At 39.4% G+C, this 18138-nt stretch overlaps 1 protein-coding gene across 1 annotated transcript in view; it reads left to right on the top strand.

The window, feature by feature from the left end:
• Positions 1–18138, top strand: part of SLC22A18 (solute carrier family 22 member 18) — a 209266-nt gene that overhangs the window by 99330 nt on the left and 91798 nt on the right. The window contains exons 6-7 of the mRNA XM_053720433.1: positions 6661–6771; positions 11110–11210. Coding sequence (XP_053576408.1) covers positions 6661–6771; positions 11110–11210 — 212 coding nt within the window. The remainder of the gene's footprint in view (positions 1–6660; positions 6772–11109; positions 11211–18138) is intronic.

Genomic DNA, 18138 nt, shown 5'->3' with positions numbered 1-18138 from the left:
ACAGTGCTGGAGAAGTCTTGCAGACACAAGTTTGAGGAAATACTCCAGTATACCCTTAAAATCATTTTTTAATCTTTGCACACATTTTTATCTTTTTATCTTTGTTAAAAAGTATAATTTCACCCCCTGAAGTTGCAGTATAACTGCCAGTAACAGCCGTTTCACTGGATACTCTGGATCTTGTTATTAGGCAGCACAGTCAATCACAAGGAACTTGTTTGCGCTTTTGGTTTTAACCAGTGTGTACTCCCGAATATGAGGTGGAGACGCACACATACTGAGTATCAGGAGTGAGCGCCTGCTGTTCAAGAACAAGAATCAGAAAAACAAATGACTATGCTGAGCATCGCTTGCTACAGGCGGTTATACTGCAGCTTCACAGGCTGGAATGATATCTCTAGGTAAGTACATGTGCAAAGAGACGATGATTACACAGACATACCTCAGTAAGTAAATGTAACTTACACTTACTGCCCCTTCATATAACAGATACAGCCATAATTTATCTTATTATCATTATTTAAGGGACACTCAAGTCAAAATTAAATTTGCATGATTCAGATAGAGCACACAATTTTAAATAACTTTCCAGCTCACTTCCAGTATCTAAATCTGTATAATCTTTTTTAATGTACACTTTCTGATGCACCAGCTTCTACTGAGCATGTTCAAGATTCACAGGATATAAGTATATGCATTTTGTGATTGGCTGATGGCTGTCACATGATGCATTATGAAGGAAAATGTAACTAACCGACATTTGTCAGAAATAAAATCTACCACTTATTTGAAATTCAAATTAATGGGTCAATTCTCTAAAGCTCTCTGGGCTGATGAGATTCTATAATAATGTTTCCCAGCCCTTCTATTTCCCTAATGGAATTCAGGGTGTCTTGCTTAGGGGCGTAGTCTCCATTTCCATCTAAAGGGGAGGAGAGTCCATAGCTTCATTCATAACTTGTGGGAAATACGAACCTGGCCACCAGGAGGTGGCAAAGACACCCCAGCCAAATTCCCAAATACCTCCCCCACTCCCCTCATCCCCCAGTAATTCTTTGCCTTTCGTTACAGGAGGTTGGCAGAGAAGTGTTGGAAGATTCGGAGTAGTCTCTTATGGAGGGTAGTACTCTTCGAAATAAGACTGGAGTTTTAAGTAGTCTTGTCAGCCTCTCAGTGAGAGCTTGGGTGAATGTTAGAGTCCGGAGATGCAGATAGAGTCTGCAAAACCATCCCTACTAATTTTAACAACTCCATCAGCAATCAGCATTGACGAGTTTCGCTGCCTGCTTTCCTCACTCAAGTCCATATCAGGAGCGACGCTACTACACTGTCACACGTTAGAGGCCATGTTCCTGTTCCACGGCATAGATTCTGGTAAGATTGTTTCATTTTTATACTAGTAATGATAACGCAGAAGACAGGGTCACAGTGTGATACCTTTTATCTTTATAGAATCAAGGGTTAACATCCCTGGTAGGAGGATTATTGAACAGAGGGGTTTGTTCATGATATTGTTTATTGTGTCATTGCTGCTATATGTGTGAGATGAGGCTCTGGCAATGAGTGGACTTTTAGTTTCATTTCCGGGAGTAATTGCGCGGACGATTTGGAGCGTTTTTCTCTTTAGTGCAGGGGCGGTCCTGCGAGGCATTCCTTCTGGCCGGGTGTGGCCTAATCGACTTCCTCTGCTTTTCCGGCGGTTGCAGGAGATGTAGCGGTTTCTGTGGTCTGGGTCATAGGAGGTGGTAAATGCGCCGGCCATTGGAGGTTATAAAGGTGCCATTTTATATACATTATATCTTGTCCATAATAAAAGCTATGGAGGACTCTGACACGTTAGAGGGTACTCCCTCTTTAACAAAGTCTAGTACCTGTGTTTATTGTGAGGAGGCTGTAGTAGATCCGCCTGCTCAACTATGTTCCAGATGCCTTCATAAAGTTACGACATCTAGAAAGAATTGGATGTCTAGTACTACTAAGCCGTCCACCTCTGAGGGTTCTCCGTCCCTACATTCATCTCAGATTGTACATGCAGCGCCCTAGGGTACGACTATTTCTCCTATGGGAGAGATCCGTTGGCCACCAGATTTTGTGGATCAACTGCAAATGGCGGTGTCTAAGGTATTTAGTGCCTTACCACGTTCTGCTAAGCGCAAGCGTAAGGTAAAATATGGCGATCCGACCCAGGGGTCATCTACCCCAATAGATATTTAGGAAAGATTATCCACTGATGAGGATGACTTCGACTCTTCGGAGGATGTTCCTTCTGGGTCAGAGACTATGTCATCAAAAGCTCCGACTTCAGAGGAGCCTGACTTTAGGTTTAGGAAGGAAAATTTGCGCTTTTTTGCTGAAGCGGGTGCTGGCTACCCTCAAGGTTTTGGAACCGAAAAAACGGAGGAACCTTCGATTCCTAAGCTTGATAAAGTATATGAGGGCAGGGTGGTGCCCCAGACCTTCCCGGTTCCTGTTAAGATGGCTAACATTATTAAGAATGACTGGGAGAGATTAGGTTCTTCATTTTCCCCTTCTTCATTTAAGAAGCTGTTCCCCATCCCAGACTCTCAGCTCGAGCTATAGGGGACTGTTCCTAAGGTGGATGGTGCTATCTCTACGCTCGTGAAGTGGATGACGATTCCTCTTGAGGATTTAAAGAGCCCATGGATAAAAAGTTAGAGAACATGTTAAGAAAGATGTTTCAGCACTACACAGGGTTTGTTTTTCAGCCGGCAGCGGCGGTAGGTGTGGTTTCCGAAGCTGCTACATATTGGTGTGAAGCTCTGTCTGACATGGTCGAGAGAGAGACTCCCCTCGACGAGATACAGGAGAGAAATATGGCATTGAGGGTCGCTAATTCTTTTATTTGTGATGCCAATATGCAAATTATTCACCTGAACGCTAAGGTGTCAGGTTATTCAGTATTAGCCTGCAGGGCTCTGTGGCTAAAATCGTGGTCTGCGGACATGACCTCGAAGTCTAGACTGCTATCCCTTCCATTTCAGGGAAAGATCCTGTTCGTTCCAGGATTGGACTAGATCACATCCACGGTTACGGGAGGCAAGGGCGCTTTCCAACCGCAGGATAAGAAGGCTAAGCCTAAGGGATCTACTTTTCGTCCCTTTCGTGCGGACAAGGCCCAATGCCAACAGCCCACTGCAAAAGCGGATCAGTCTAAGGGCACTTGGAAGCCAGCTCAGTCTTGGAATAAGTCCAAGCAGAACAAGAAGCCCGCCGAAACAAAGTCTGCATGAAGAGGCGGCACCCTGACCAGTCTCTGGTCAGGGGTCTAGGGTACTATTTAAACCTTTCCGTGGTCCCAAAGAAGGAGGGTATGTTCTGCCCGATTCTAGACCTCAAATGTTTAAACAAGTTTCTGGCTTTCCATTGTTCAAAATGGAAACGATCAGATCTATTCTGCCCCTAGTTCAAGAGGGTCAGTTCATGACAACAATAGACTTGAAGGATGCCTACCTTCATGTGCCAATCCACAGGGATCACTTCAGGCTCCTGAGGTGTGCATTTCTGGACCAACATTTCCAGTTTGTGGTCCTTCACTCTGGTTTGGCGACGGCCCGAGAGTCTTCACAAAGGTTCTGGGGGCGCTACTTGCAGTGGCCAGATCCAGAGGCATTGCTGTGGTGCCCTATCTGGGTGACATCCTAGTCCAGGTGCCGTCGTTCAGTCTCGCAGAGGATCACTCGAGGGCCCTTCTTCATTTGCTCCAATCTTACGGTTGGAAGATAAACTCCTTGATTCCCAGCAACAGGGTGGAGTTTTTGGGAACGATAATAGATTCTATATCCATGAGGATATTTCTCACAGATCAGTGATGCAGGAAGATTGCATCCTCCTGTCTTGCCCTTCAGTCCTCCTCCAGTCCTTCGGTGGCTCAGAGTATGGAGGTGATCAGGCTCATGGTGTCCAGCATCGATGTCATTCCATTCTCCAGGTTCCATCTCAGACCTCTTCAGTTGTGCATGTTGAGACAGTGGAACAGCGATCATACAGACCTATCCCAACATATTTCTCTGGACAATCGGACGAGGGATTCCCTCTCTTGGTGGATCAATCTGGAACAACTGTCCCAAGGGACATCCTTCCTGAGACCGTCCTGGGAGATTGTGACCACGGATGCGAGTCTGGCAGGATGAGGGTGCCAGGATGGCCCAGGGAAAGTGGTTTTGAGAGTTGTCTCTCCTCCTGATCAATATTCTGGAACTTTGAACGATCTACAATGGTCTGAAGACATGGCCTCCCCTGGGGTCGTTCAGCTTAATCAGATTACAGACAGACAACATTACCTCGGTGACTTACATCAACCACCAGGGGGGGATGAGAAGCTCTCTAGCAATGAGGGAGGTTTCTCGGATATTGGAATGGGCAGAGTCCCACAGCTGCTTGCTCTCAGCGATCCACATTCCAGGTGCGGACAACTGTGAATCGGCTTTTCTCAGCAGGCAATCCTTCCATCTGGGGAAATGGTCTCTTCATCCCGAGGTGTTTGCAGAGATTTGTCACAGATGGGGGACTCCGGAGATAGATCTCATGGTGTCTAGACTCAATTGCAAGCTACCCAGATACGGTCACGGTCCAGGGATCCCCAGGCAGAGCTGATAGATGCTTTAGCGGTACCTTGGGGGTTCTCCCTAGTTTATATTTTTCCACCGTTGCCACTTCTACCTCGTGTAGTGGCCTGCATCAAGCAGGAGCAAGCTTCGGCTATTCTGATTGCTCCGCCGTAGCCACGGAGGACATGGTTTGCGGATCATGTGGGAATGTCATCTCCTCCATGGAGGTTACCCTGTCGCAGGGATCTGTTGGTACAGGGTCACTTTCAACATCAAAATCTAGATTCTCTGAGGCTGACTGCGTGGAGATTGAACGCTTAGTCTTGGCCAAGAGAGGTTTTTCTGAGAGAGTGATTGATACTCTCATTCAGGCTAGGAAGCCGGTCACTCGTCGCATCTATCATAAAGTGTGGAGGACTTACTTGTCCTGGTGTGAGAAGCATGGATATCCTTGGCACAAGGTTAAGGTATCCAGGATTCTGTCCTTTCTCCAGGATGGTTTTGAGAAAGGACTTGCCGCCAGTTCCTTGAAGGAACAGATTTCGGCATTATCTGTTTTGTTGCACAAGAGACTCGCTGAGCTTCCTGATATTCAGTCTTTTGTTCAGGCTCTATCTAGAATCAGGCCTTTTTTTAGACAGTCCGCTCCTCCCTGGAGCTTGAACTTGGTTCTGAGGGTATTGCAGAGGGTTCTGTTTAAACCTATTCACTCTATTGACATCAAGATTATTTCCTGGAAGGTTCTCTTTATGTTGGCTATTGCATCAACTCGCAGAGTCTCTGAGTTGGTGGCCTTGCAATTTGAGCCTCCTTATTTGGTCTTTCACGCTGATAAGGCTTTTCTGCACACTGGTTTGGGATTTCTTCCAAAAGTTGTGTCTAACATTTATCAGGAAATAGTAGTTCCTTCTTTGTGTCCTAACCCCTCTTCTCCTAAGGAGAGGTTACTTCATAATTTGGACGTGGTTCGAGCCTTGAAATTTTATCTTCAGGCTACAAAGGATTTCAGACAATCTACTTCTCTCTATGTGGTGTACACAGGGAAGTGCAACATGCAGAAAGCCTCTTCAACTTCTTTGTCCTTTTGGTTGAGGAGCATGATTTGCTTAGCCTATGAGACAGCAGGACATAAGCCTCCTCAGAGGATCATGGCTCATTCAACTAGAGTGGTGGTTTCTTCTTGGGCCTTCAAGAATGAGGCCTCTATGGAGTATATTGGTAAGGCAGCTACCTGGTCCTCCTTACTTACATACTTTTACAAAATTTTACAAATTTGACATTTTTGCTTCAGCGGAAGCAGTTTTCTGGAGAAAGGTGTTACAGGCTGTGGTGCCCTCTGATTAGGGTCCGCCTTCCTTTTGCCCTCCCGTTTTTCATTCAGTATCCTCTAGAGCTTGGGTATTTGTTCCCACATGTAATAAATGAAGCCGTGGACTCTCCTCCCCTTTAGATGGAAAACATAAATTATGCTTACCTGATCATTTTATTTCCATCGAGGGGAGGAGAGTCCACGGCTCCCGCCCTTTGCTCCGGTGGGTGGACCTAAATTTAGTTTTTGTTCTTCTGGCACCATTTATACCCTGATATTTCTCCTACTGTTGCATGTTCCCTCAGCAGAATGACTGGGGGATGAGGGGAGTGGGGGAGGTATTTGGGTCTTTGACTGGGGTGTCTGCCTCCTCCTGGTGGCCAGGTTCTTATTTCCCACAAGTAATGAATGAAGCTGTGGACTCTCCTCCCCTCGATTTAAATAAAATTATCAGGTAAGCATAATTTATGTTTTTCGTATGGGAAGGAAATGAATACATATGGAGCAAAGTGTTCCTTTACAGCGAGCTTCATTACTATCATACCATATAGGAGCCATCTCATCACTCACATTGACGACTGCCCCCTTTTTTTAATAATTCCACCACCGCAGCCCCTGCAACAGCGTGAAAACCATGTCTGATCTGGCGAGGTTTAGAGAATCGGCCCCTAAGTGCTTTTGCACTGTCTATTTATTATGCATGTATTGATTATGCTATGCTACTGTGTTTAGTGGTCTTTTAATACTAATAACTTTACTAAGCACACAACTTTTGATTTTCAGGTTCCAAGAAGTCCTCTGGTGTGTTCAACTTCAGTGAACTTGTGCGCTTGATGACATTTCCTGATGTAATGGCAATTTTTACAATAAAAGTTTTGTCAGGATTTCCAATAGGTAAATATTATTCTTGACTATGGCTTTGGTAGTTAACCGGCTCATACATGAAAGATGTTTTAATATTAAGGTCTAAAATTAACATGAAAGTCCAAATAAAGCGTTCATTATTCAGATAAGTCTCTTTGTATAATTTCTTAATTTTTCCATGACAGCCTACTGATGTATGCTCAGCAGAGTCCATGTGTCTGTAACACTGTTGTATATAGTGCCACAGACATGCATGCTCCTGAGCATACAGCTTTAAAATATTGTTAAAGGTTCTAAAATAACAATTGTTGAAACCTAACTGCTTTGTATTAAAAGAGGATTCTCTGGAAACCTGATTTATTAACCCCTAAACCTAAGTCTAAGCCTAACCCTAACACCCCCTAACTTTAATATAATTAAAATAAATAAAATAAAACCTACTATCATTACCTAAATTATTCCTATTTAAAACTAAATACATACCTATAAAATAAACATTAAGCTAGCTACACTATAACTAATAGTTACATTGTAGCTAGCTTAGGGTTTATTTTTATTTTACAGGCAACTTTGTATTTATTTTAACTAGGTAGAATAGTTATTAAATAGTTATTAACTATTTACTAACTACCTAGTTAAAATAAATACAAATTTACCTGTGAAATAAAACCTAACCTGTCTTACACTAACACCTAACATTACACTACTATTAAATAAATTAAATTAATTAAATACGATTACCTAAATCACAAAAACAAACAAACACTAAATTACACAAAATAAAAAAAGAAATTATCAGATATTTAAACTAATTACACCTAATCTAATAGCCCTATCAAAGTAACCCCCCCACAAAAAATTAAAAAAAAACCTAGACTAAACTAAACTACCAATAGCCCTTAAAAGGGCCTTTTGCGGGGCATTGCCCCAAAGAAATCAGCTGTTTTACCTGTAAAAAAAAAATACAAACAGCCCCCAACAGTAAAACCCATCACCCACACAACCAACCCCCCAAATAAAATCCTAACTAAAAAAACCTAAGCTCCCCATTGCCCTGAAAGGGGCATTTGTATGGGCATTCCCCTTAAAAGGGCATTTAGCTCTTTTTCAGCCCAAAAGCCCTAATCTAAAAATAAAACCCACCCAAAAAACCTTTAAAAAAACCTAACACCCCCGAAGATCCACTTACAGTTTTGAAGACCGGACATCCGTCCTCAACGAAGCTGGGAGAAGTCTTCATCCAAGCGGCAAGAAGTCCTCAACGAAGCCGGGAGAAGTCTTCATCCAAGCTGGCAGAAGTGGTCCTCCAGACGGGCAGAAGTATTCATCCAGACTGAATCTTCTATCTTCATCCATCCGGCGCGGAGCGGCTCCATCTTCAAGACATCCAGCGAGGAGCATCCTCTTCTTCCGACAACTAACGACGAATGAAGGTTCCTTTAAATGACATCATCCAAGATGGCATCCCTTGAATTCCGATTGGCTGATAGAATTCTATCAGCCAATCGGAATTAAAGGTGAAAAAATCCTATTGGCTGATGCAATCAGCCAATAGGATTGAGCTTCAATCCTATTGGCTGATCCAATCAGCCAATAGGATTGAGCTCGCATTCTATTGGTTGATTGGAACAGCCAATAGGATTGAAGCTCAATCCTGTTGGCTGATTGCATCAGCCAATAGGATTTTTTCACCTTTAATTCCGATTGGCTGATAGATTTCTATCAGCCAATCGGAATTCAAGAAACGCCATCTTGGATGACATCATTTAAAGGAACATTCATCATTAGTTGTCGGAAGAAGAGGATTCTCTGCACCAGATGTCTTGAAGATCGAGCCGCTCCGTGCCGGATGGATGAAGATAGAAGATGCCGTCTGGATGAAGACTTCGGCCCGTCTGGAGGACCACTTCTGCCGGCTTGGATGAAGACTTCTCCCGGCTTTGTTGAGGACTTCTTGCTGCTTGGATGAAGACTTCTCCCGGCCTCGTTTAGGATGGATGTCTGGTCTTCAAAACTGTAAGTGGATCTTCGGGGGTTAGTGTTAGTTTTTTTTTAAGGGTTTTTTGGGTGGGTTTTATATTAAAATTAGGACTTTTGGGCTGAAAAAGAGCTAAATGCCCTTTTAAGGGCAATGCCCATACAAATGCCCTTTTCAGGGCAATGGGGAGCTAAGTTTTTTTTAGTTAGGATTTTATTTGGGGGGTTGGTTGTTTGGGTGTTGGGTTTTACTGTTGGGCGTTTGTATTTTTTTTTTACTGGTAAAAAAGCTGATTTCTTTGGGGCAATGCCCCGCAAGAGGCCCTTTTAAGGGTTATTGGTAGTTTAATTTAGCCTAGGGTTTTTTTTATTTTGGGGGGGCTTTTTTATTTTGATAGGACTATTAGATTAGATGTAATTAGTTAAAATATCTGATAATTTCTTTTTTTATTTTGTGTAATTTAGTGGGGGTTTTTGTAATTTAGGTAATTGTATTTAATTAATTGAATTTATTTAATTGCAGTGTAATGTTAGGTGTTAGTGTAAGACAGGTTAGGTTTTGTTATACAGGTAAATTTGTATTTATTTTAACTAGGTAGTTAGCAAATAGTTAATAACTATTTAGTAACTATTCTACCTAGTTAAAATAAATACAAACTTGCCTGTAAAATAAAAATAAACCCTAAGCTAGCTAGCAATGTATATTTTAGTTATATTGTAGCTAGCTTAGGGTTTATTTTATAGGTAAGTATTTAGTTTTAAATAGGAATTATTTAGGTAATGATAGTAGGTTTTATTTAGATTTATTTTAATTATTATATTAAAGTTAGGGGGTGTTAGGGTTAGGGTTAGACTTAGGTTTAGGGGTTAATACATTTAGTTTTAGTGTTGCAATGCGGGATGGCCTCGGTTTAGGGGTTAATATGTAGTTTATGGGTGTTAGTGTACTTTTTAGCACTTTAGTTATGAGTTTTATGCTACAGCTTTGTAGCGTAAAACTCATAACTACTGACTTTAGATTGCGTTACGAATTTTGCGGGATAGGCTGTACCGCTCACTTTTTGGCCTCCTAGAAAAAGCTTGTAATATCGGCGCTATGGAAGTCCCATTGAAAAAAAGACTTTACGTAAATTGCGTAAGTTAATTTGCGGAACAGCCAAAAAAGTGTGCGGTGCCCCTAAACCTGCAAGACTCGTAATACCAGCGGGAGTGAAAAAGCAGCGTTATAACCCATAATGCTGCTTTTTCATTCATAACGCAAAACTCGCAATCTAGCTGTTTATTTTAAAAAATAATAACTGCATAAATCAGTTTTAAGGGGTTAAAGTGTGCGGACGTGGGGTGTTAGAAAAAAAACGGAACTGAAAAGTGCCTTAACATTGTGGTCTATGGGGACTGTGTTATTATATATATGTACTGTATATGTGTATATTAACAGTTTAAAAATACATGCTATGGGGCCAATTTATCAAGGGCCCAACGGCCCCTGTTTCCGCACGTGCTTTCAGGCTTGCCAGAAACAGCAGTTATGAAGCAGTGGTCTTAAGACCGATGCTCCTAAGTTAACTAGTCCGCCACCTCTGGTCAATCTGCCCGATCCTATATGATTGGGCTGATTGACACCCCCTGCTAGCGGCCGATTGGCCGCGAATCTGCAAGGGGCAGCATTGCACAAGCAGTTCTGGCGTATAATGTCCGCCAGACAATTATAATTCAGCCCTTGTGTCTGGAGTTTCATTTTGATTTTACTGTCCCTTTAATGATCTAAAAAGGAAGAAATGTATTTAAATAAAATTTAAAAAAAAGACTTTAAAACAAATTAGCCCACTTGTTTATGTGTTTACAGAGAGTTAAAATCAGTTTTTGCCTTTATTTCCATTTATTTAAAGGGATATTCCAGCTAAAATTGAAAACCACATGGGCGTATTTCAATATTAAACAGAAGCAATTTTGTAATATACATGCATTAGCAAAAATGCTTCTAATAAAAGCTATAGCTGTTTCAAAAGTGTATTTAAGTATGCACCGTGCACCAGCATTCTAAACACAGCACTAAGAGCCTACGGTGCTTGTACCATCTGGTAATGACTTAATTTGTTAATTGCTGACATGATACAAGCCCCAGTGATTATCTGAGCAGCTACGTTATTTAAAATGTGGGTGCAGTGACAATATCTAGCTATACTTCACATGCACGTGCAGAGAAAATATTAACACTAAAACAGTGATAACTCTTAATAGAAGCACGTTTGCTAATACCTGTATATTGTAAATATCTTTCTATTCAAAGATGTAATTCATCTATGGGCATTTACATTTTGACTGGAATGTCCCTTTAACCCCTTGTACTTATATTCTGTTGTCATTCTTTGCTCTTTTATGTTTTCTCAGGAATATTCATGATAATGTTCTCAGTAATCTCTGCTCACTTTTTTGGGTTGGATGCAGCATCTTCTGGTTACTTGATGTCATATTTTGGGATCATTCAGTTGGTAAGGAAATATTATTTACAGAAAATAAATGACGTCTATATAACTCATCCAGTTACTGAAAAACATGTTCTCTGTTTTGTTCATTTAAATATAAGTAGCTGTGCCTGTGTTTCTCTCAAGGAAAACAATTATTTTTTGCTTAAGTAGTTTGAGTGTTTGTGTAGAACAGTGTTTCTCAATTCCAGGCATCAAGTACCCCTAACAGGCCACATGATACCCAAATGTTAAAGCACTTGAAAGTGACGCAGCATAACTGTAAAAAAGCTGACTAGAAAATATCACCTGTAAATTTCCTGTAAAGAGACTTTAAGCAGCCAATCAGGATGCTAGTCGCAGGACTTGCAAGGGAGTTTGCATCTTGCATGTGCAGGCACAGTCATATTATTTTCATATTCAGTTTTTGGGCGTTTACTATGAAATCTCACAAGATTTCAGTGAAATCTCATGAGATCACGGCAAAGCAAACCATGCTGATGCTGATTGGCTATTGTTTTTTCTTTTAACTTGGAGCTGAACAGCAGCTGCAGTATAACTGTTTACACAGCACTTACTTAGCTGAAGAAATGTTGAGGTAAAATATCTTCCTTTTTTACAGAGATGTTCAGGTGATATTTTCTTGTCAGCTTTTTACAGCTATGCTGCATCACTATCAAGTGATTTAGCCTATGGGTATTATGTCCCTTTAAATGCAGTACAAATACAGAATAAAAAAACAATGCAATTAAACAATCTGAATTTTAAAGTGAGTAGTAGATTTCTTTTTTTTATATATATATCTGAAATCTCTTCCATTTACTGGTATGTACATAAAGTATATACTGTGTACTCTTGCACATGCTCAATTAAATGTGCATATAAAAAGACTGCATCATTTGATAATATAAATAAATTGGAAAGTTGTTTAAATTGCATTATCTATCCGAATCACAGAAGACACATTTTGACTACTTACTCCAGAATTGTTATTGTTTAAAAATCCCTTTATAGGTTTGCATCTGACCTATATAAAAATCTGTTTGATGTAATAGACCAGTTGGGAAATTACTTAATTACTGTTATTTGTGGAATGATAATGGAAAATATCAACACCAACTGTATTTACATTAAACGTTGTGGTTTGTTTGGAGTCAAAACATAGGCTGTGCCACAAAGGAAGTGTACACAGGAGATGTTTAATTCTGCAAAAACATCAGTTCCTCTGTAATGAAAGGGCGTGGGCTATACTAGTTTAGAAATATGTAGCAGTAAACTCCCACGAGTGTGTACCTAAGCACTGAATCAAATTCTCACGAGCATAGAATATTTTTGCATTTCATTAAAACAAAAGAATATTTTGTGATGACGAAATCTGGGCAACCTGCATATAAAATACAAGTTCAAGTGAAGAAAACAAAGAAGTGATAAAAATGATTTTTTTTTCTAAAATACCATTAAATCAATGTCCCTATAAAATAAGTCACTAAAAAGCTGTGCAGCTGTCTGTGAGTGCTGGTGAGTAGACAGGACAGTGAGTTTTGCAGTGGCAGGGGATGTGTACCTTTACATTTGGAGAGTGTAGTCCAGGGGTGCCCACTTTTTTGTGGTGGGATTTACTTTTAAAATGACCATCTCAACGAGATCTACCCACTAAAAATGGCCCAGCTCCTAAGCTTACATTCCTGCTTTTTCAAATAAAGATATCAAGAAAATGAAGAAAAATTGATAATAGGAGTAAATTAGAAAGATGTTTAAAATTGCATGTTCTATATCTGAATCATGAAAAAAAAAAACACGTGTGTTTCATATTCCTTTAAAGTTGCATGATTTAGCAACACATGGATGTGCAAAAGCATACAAATACAACAGATTAATCCTGACAACAAAAGTAGCACTGACTTTAATCCGGGTTAACAGGAACAACTCCTAGTGCCATGTTACAAAACACTGCATTTAAATAACTGCCACTGATCACCTTTAATAAATTTCAATAGCGCGCCATGCAGACCATTTCTTACCGGGTCAACACGTTCATTTCTCAGACGTAAATCAGACTTCTTCCTTTAGCATAGCAGCCTCCCCCTTTATTTTTTCTATCTATTGACACTTACCCTCCTAACTATACTATACCACCATATCCATTGGGAGAGTACTCACTCAACCATGCTTTTGATAGGCCAATTGTGTTGTCATTCAAAAATCATCTAAATTGACTGGTTGAAATCAATGTCCCTCATAATCCAATCCTGTAGCACTTTTTGTGTCTGACCATTAGACTGTTTAATGACCCGCCCCTTCACACACTGTGGTAGATAAAGCGGTATCTCTAGCATCCATACTCTACTCACGCCACAGTGTTGAGATCACATAACTTGACCACATCATTTTGATCACATCGGCCTTCGCGATCTACCTATAGGGCGTCCCTGGTGTAGTCCATTTCCATGTTTTGTATGTGTCTCCATAAATTACAAAGGGCCAGTTGAACCCTTGTTTGAATCTCAGTGTGTTTGGTTGAAGGCATGCATTGTATGGCTGTAAGTTAGGGACTCAGGGAGGAAGAGACCTTGACATGGTCCTGGGTCTATCACCATTTGGCCAAATGCTGTTTTGCTTTTAATCTAGCTGTGTGCTTGCAAGAGATTGACTGCTTTTCTATGTGTGTGTGTTAATATATATATATATATATATATATAATGTGTGTGTGTGTTAATATATATATATATATATAATTATATATATATATATATATACTGTGTGTGTGTGTGTGTGTGTTAATATATATATATATATATATATATAATGTGTGTGTAAATATATATATATATATATATATATATATATAATGTGTGTCAATCAGCCAATCAGATTGACCTCGCATTCTATTGGCTGATCGGAACAGCCAATAGAATGTGAGGTCAATCCGATTGGTTGATTGGATCAGCCAATCGGATTGAACTTCAATCTGATTGGCTGATTGAATCAGCCAATCAGATTTTTCCTACCTTAATTCCGATTGGCTGATAGAATCCTATCAGCCAATCGGAATTCGAGGGACGCCATCTTGAATGACGTCATTTAAAGGAACCGTCATTCGTCGGGAAATCGTCGGCCAGGATGGATGTTCCGCGTCAGAGGTCTTCAGGATGCTGCCGCTCCGGATGGATGAAGATAGAAGATGCCGCTTGGATGAAGACTTCAATCGGATGGAAGACCTCTTCTGCCCCGCTTGGATGAAGACTTCAACCGGATGGAGGACCTCTTCAGCCCCGCTTGGATGAAGAATTTGGCTCTGCTGAGTGAAGACGACTCAAGGTAGGGTGATCTTCAGGGGGTTAGTGTTAGGTTTTTTTAAGGGGGGTTTGGGTGGGTTTTAGAGTAGGGGTATGTGGGTGGTGGGTTGTAATGTTGGGGGGGATATTGTATTTTTATTTACAGGTAAAAGAGCTGATTACTTTGGGGCAATGCCCCGCAAAAAGCCCTTTTAAGGGCTGGTAAAAGAGCTGATTACTTTGTAATTTAGGATAGGGTAGGGCATTTTATTTTTTGAGGGGGCTTTTTTATTTTATTAGGAGGCTTAGATTAGGTGTAATTAGTTTAAACTTCTTGTAATTTTTTTTAATTTTCTGTAATTTAGTGTTTGGTTTTTTGTATTATAGTTTATTTAATTGTATTTTAGTTTAGATAATTGTAGTTAATTTATTTAATTCATTTAATGATAGTGTAATGTTAGGTGTATTTGTAACTTAGGTTAGGATTTATTTTACAGGTAGTTTTGTAATTATTTTAACTAGGTAGCTATTAAATAGTTATTAAAGGGACACTCAGGTTAAATTAAATTTTCATGATTCAGATACAGCATGTAATTTTAAACAACTTTCCAATTTACTTCCATTAAAAAAAAATGTGCACAGTCTTTTATATTTACAATTTTTGAGTCACCAGATCCTACTGAGCATGTGCAAGAATTCACAGACTATACGTATATGCATTTGTGATTGGCTGATTGCTATCACATGGTACAAGGGGAGTGGAAATATACATAACTTTGAAATTTGTTATAAAAAAATCTACTACTCATTTGAAGCTCAGACTAAGTGCTATTGCATTGTCTTGTTATCTTGCATTTGTTGATTATGCAAATCTAATGTGTTGACTGGTCCTTTAACTATTTAATAGCTATTGTACCTAGTTAAAATAAATACAAAGTTGCCTGTAAAATAAATATAAATCCTAAAATAGCTAAAATGTAACTATTAGTTATATTGTAGCTATATTAGGGTTTATTTTATAGGTAAGTATTTAGTTTTAAATAGGAATAATTTATTTAATGATAGTAAATTTAATTAGTTTAATTTAAATTATATTTAAGTTAGGGGGGTGTTAGGGTTAGGGTTAGGCTTAGGTTTTGGGGTTAATAACTTTATTATAGTAGCGGCGACGTTAGGGGCGGGAGTTTAGGGGTTAATAATTGTAGGTAGGTGGCGGCGATGTTAGGGAGGGCAGATTAGCTGTTAATAAAATTTATTATAGTGTTTGCGAGGCGGGAGTGCGGCGGTTTAGGGGTTAATACATTTATTATAGTGGCGGCAATGTCCGGTCGGCAGATTAGGAGTTAATAAGTGTAGGTAGGTGGGGGCGACGTTGGGGGGGCAGATTAGGGGTTAATAAATATAATATAGGTGTTGGCAATGTTAGGGACAGCAGATTAGGGGTTCATAGCTATAATGTAGGTTTCGGCGGTGTCCGGAGTGGCAGATTAGGGGTTAATAATATAATGTAGGTGTCAGCGATAGAGGGGGCAGCAGATAAGGGGTTAATAAGTGTAAGGTTAGGGGTGTTTAGACTCTGGGTTCATGTTAGGGTGTTAGGTGTAGACTTAGAGAGTGTTTCCCCATAGGAAACAATGGGGCTGCGTTAGGAGCTGAACGCTGCTTTTTTGCAGGTGTTAGGTTTTTTTTCAGCCAGCTCAGCCCCATTGTATCCTATGGGGAAATCGTGCACAAGCACGTTTTTCCAGCTTACCGCTACCGTAAGCAACGCTGGTATTGAGAGTAGAAGTGGAGCTAAATTATGCTAAACGCTCACTTTTCTGAGGCAACGGCAGCCTTTCAGACAACTTGTAATACCAGCGTTGTCTTAAGGGAGCGCTGGAAAAAAAAGAAGGTTCGTTACCACCGCAGGTCTTTACCGACAAAACTCTAAATCTAGCGGTATGACTACAGCAATAATAGTTTTTAAGGAAGTGTTTTTGAAAGTGAAATGGGGATAAATGCAGGGAAAGAGTGGTTGACTGGGTAAGACAAAAGGTGATGAACAAGAAGGAGAGATGGTTAAGGTAGAATAAGCAAATGAAATAGGGTGAGTGGGGTGGTGGGAGGAGAGACTGAAGGTTGAGGGCGAGGTGAGAAGGGAATGAGAAGCTGCAGTCATTAGAAACAAGGTAGACAGAAGAGGGTCTAGGGAGCTGCAAATCTCAAGAGCTGGAAGTCTTTGCATTTTGCAAAATTAAAGGGGAATAGTACTGAAAAGTTTATATTATTCCTATGAAATAGCGCATGTATTGAAATTTAAAGGGACAGTAAAGTCATTATTAGACATTCATGATTTAGACAGAGCATACAATTTTAAACAACTTTCCAATTTACTTCTACTATTTAATTTGCTTCCTTTTCTTGTTATCCTTTGCTGAAAGTTTTATCTAGGTAAGCTCAGGAGCAGCAAAGAACCTAGGTTCTAGCTGCTGATTGGTGGCTGATATATATACCAATTGTCATTGGCTCACCCATGTGTTCAGTTAGAAACCAGTAGTGCATTGCTGCTCTTTCAACAAAAGATACCAAGAGGATGAAGCAAATTTGATAATAGAAGTAAACTGGAAAGTTAATTAAAATTGTATGTTCTACCTAAATCACAGAAGATTTATTCGGGGTTTCATGTCCCTTTAATTTTAAACTAATACTTTGTAATCAAATGGGCCTTGTAAGGACTTGTTAAGCACGAAGAGAAAATGAATTAAATCCGTTTACTGTTTTAAACAAAATGCACTTCAGATGTTAAAGAATCACCCCTCTTAGAGTAAGCACAAGTACATAAATAATATCATTAGAGTAAGCACAAGTACATAAATAATATCATTAGAGTAAGCACAAGTACATAAATAATATCAATAGTACATAAATAGTATCATTAGAGTAAGCACAAGTGCATAAATAATATCATTAGAGTAAGCACAAGTACAGAAATAATATCATTAGAGTAAGCACAAGTACATAAATAATATCATTAGAGTAAGCACAAGTACATAAATAATATCATTAGAGTAAGCACAAGTACATAAATAGTATCATCAGAGTAAGCACAAGTACATAAATAATATCATTAGAGTAAGCACAAGTACATAAATAGTATCATTAGAGTAAGCACAAGTACAGAAATAATATCATTAGAGTAAGCACAAGTACATAAATAATATCATCAGAGTAAGCACAAGTACATAAATAGTATCATCAGAGTAAGCACAAGTACAGAAATAATATCATTAGAGTAAGCACAAGTACAGAAATAGTATCATTAGAGTAAGCACAAGTACATAAATAGTATCATTAGAGTAAGCACAAGTACATAAATAATATCATCAGAGTAAGCACAAGTACATAAATAGTATCATTAGAGTAAGCACAAGTACAGAAATAATATCATTAGAGTAAGCACAAGTACAGAAATAGTATCATTAGAGTAAGCACAAGTACATAAATAGTATCATTAGAGTAAGCACAAGTACATAAATAATATCATTAGAGTAAGCACAAGTACAGAAATAATATCATTAGAGTAAGCACAAGTACAGAAATAGTATCATTAGAGTAAGCACAAGTACATAAATAGTATCATTAGAGTAAGCACAAGTACATAAATAGTATCATTAGAGTAAGCACAAGTACATAAATAG

This window comes from Bombina bombina, chromosome 7 (assembly GCF_027579735.1).
Source record: "Bombina bombina isolate aBomBom1 chromosome 7, aBomBom1.pri, whole genome shotgun sequence".
Lineage (NCBI taxonomy): Eukaryota > Metazoa > Chordata > Amphibia > Anura > Bombinatoridae > Bombina > Bombina bombina.
Note: the sequence above shows the minus strand (reverse complement) of the source record. Positions and strands in the feature narration are given on the sequence as shown.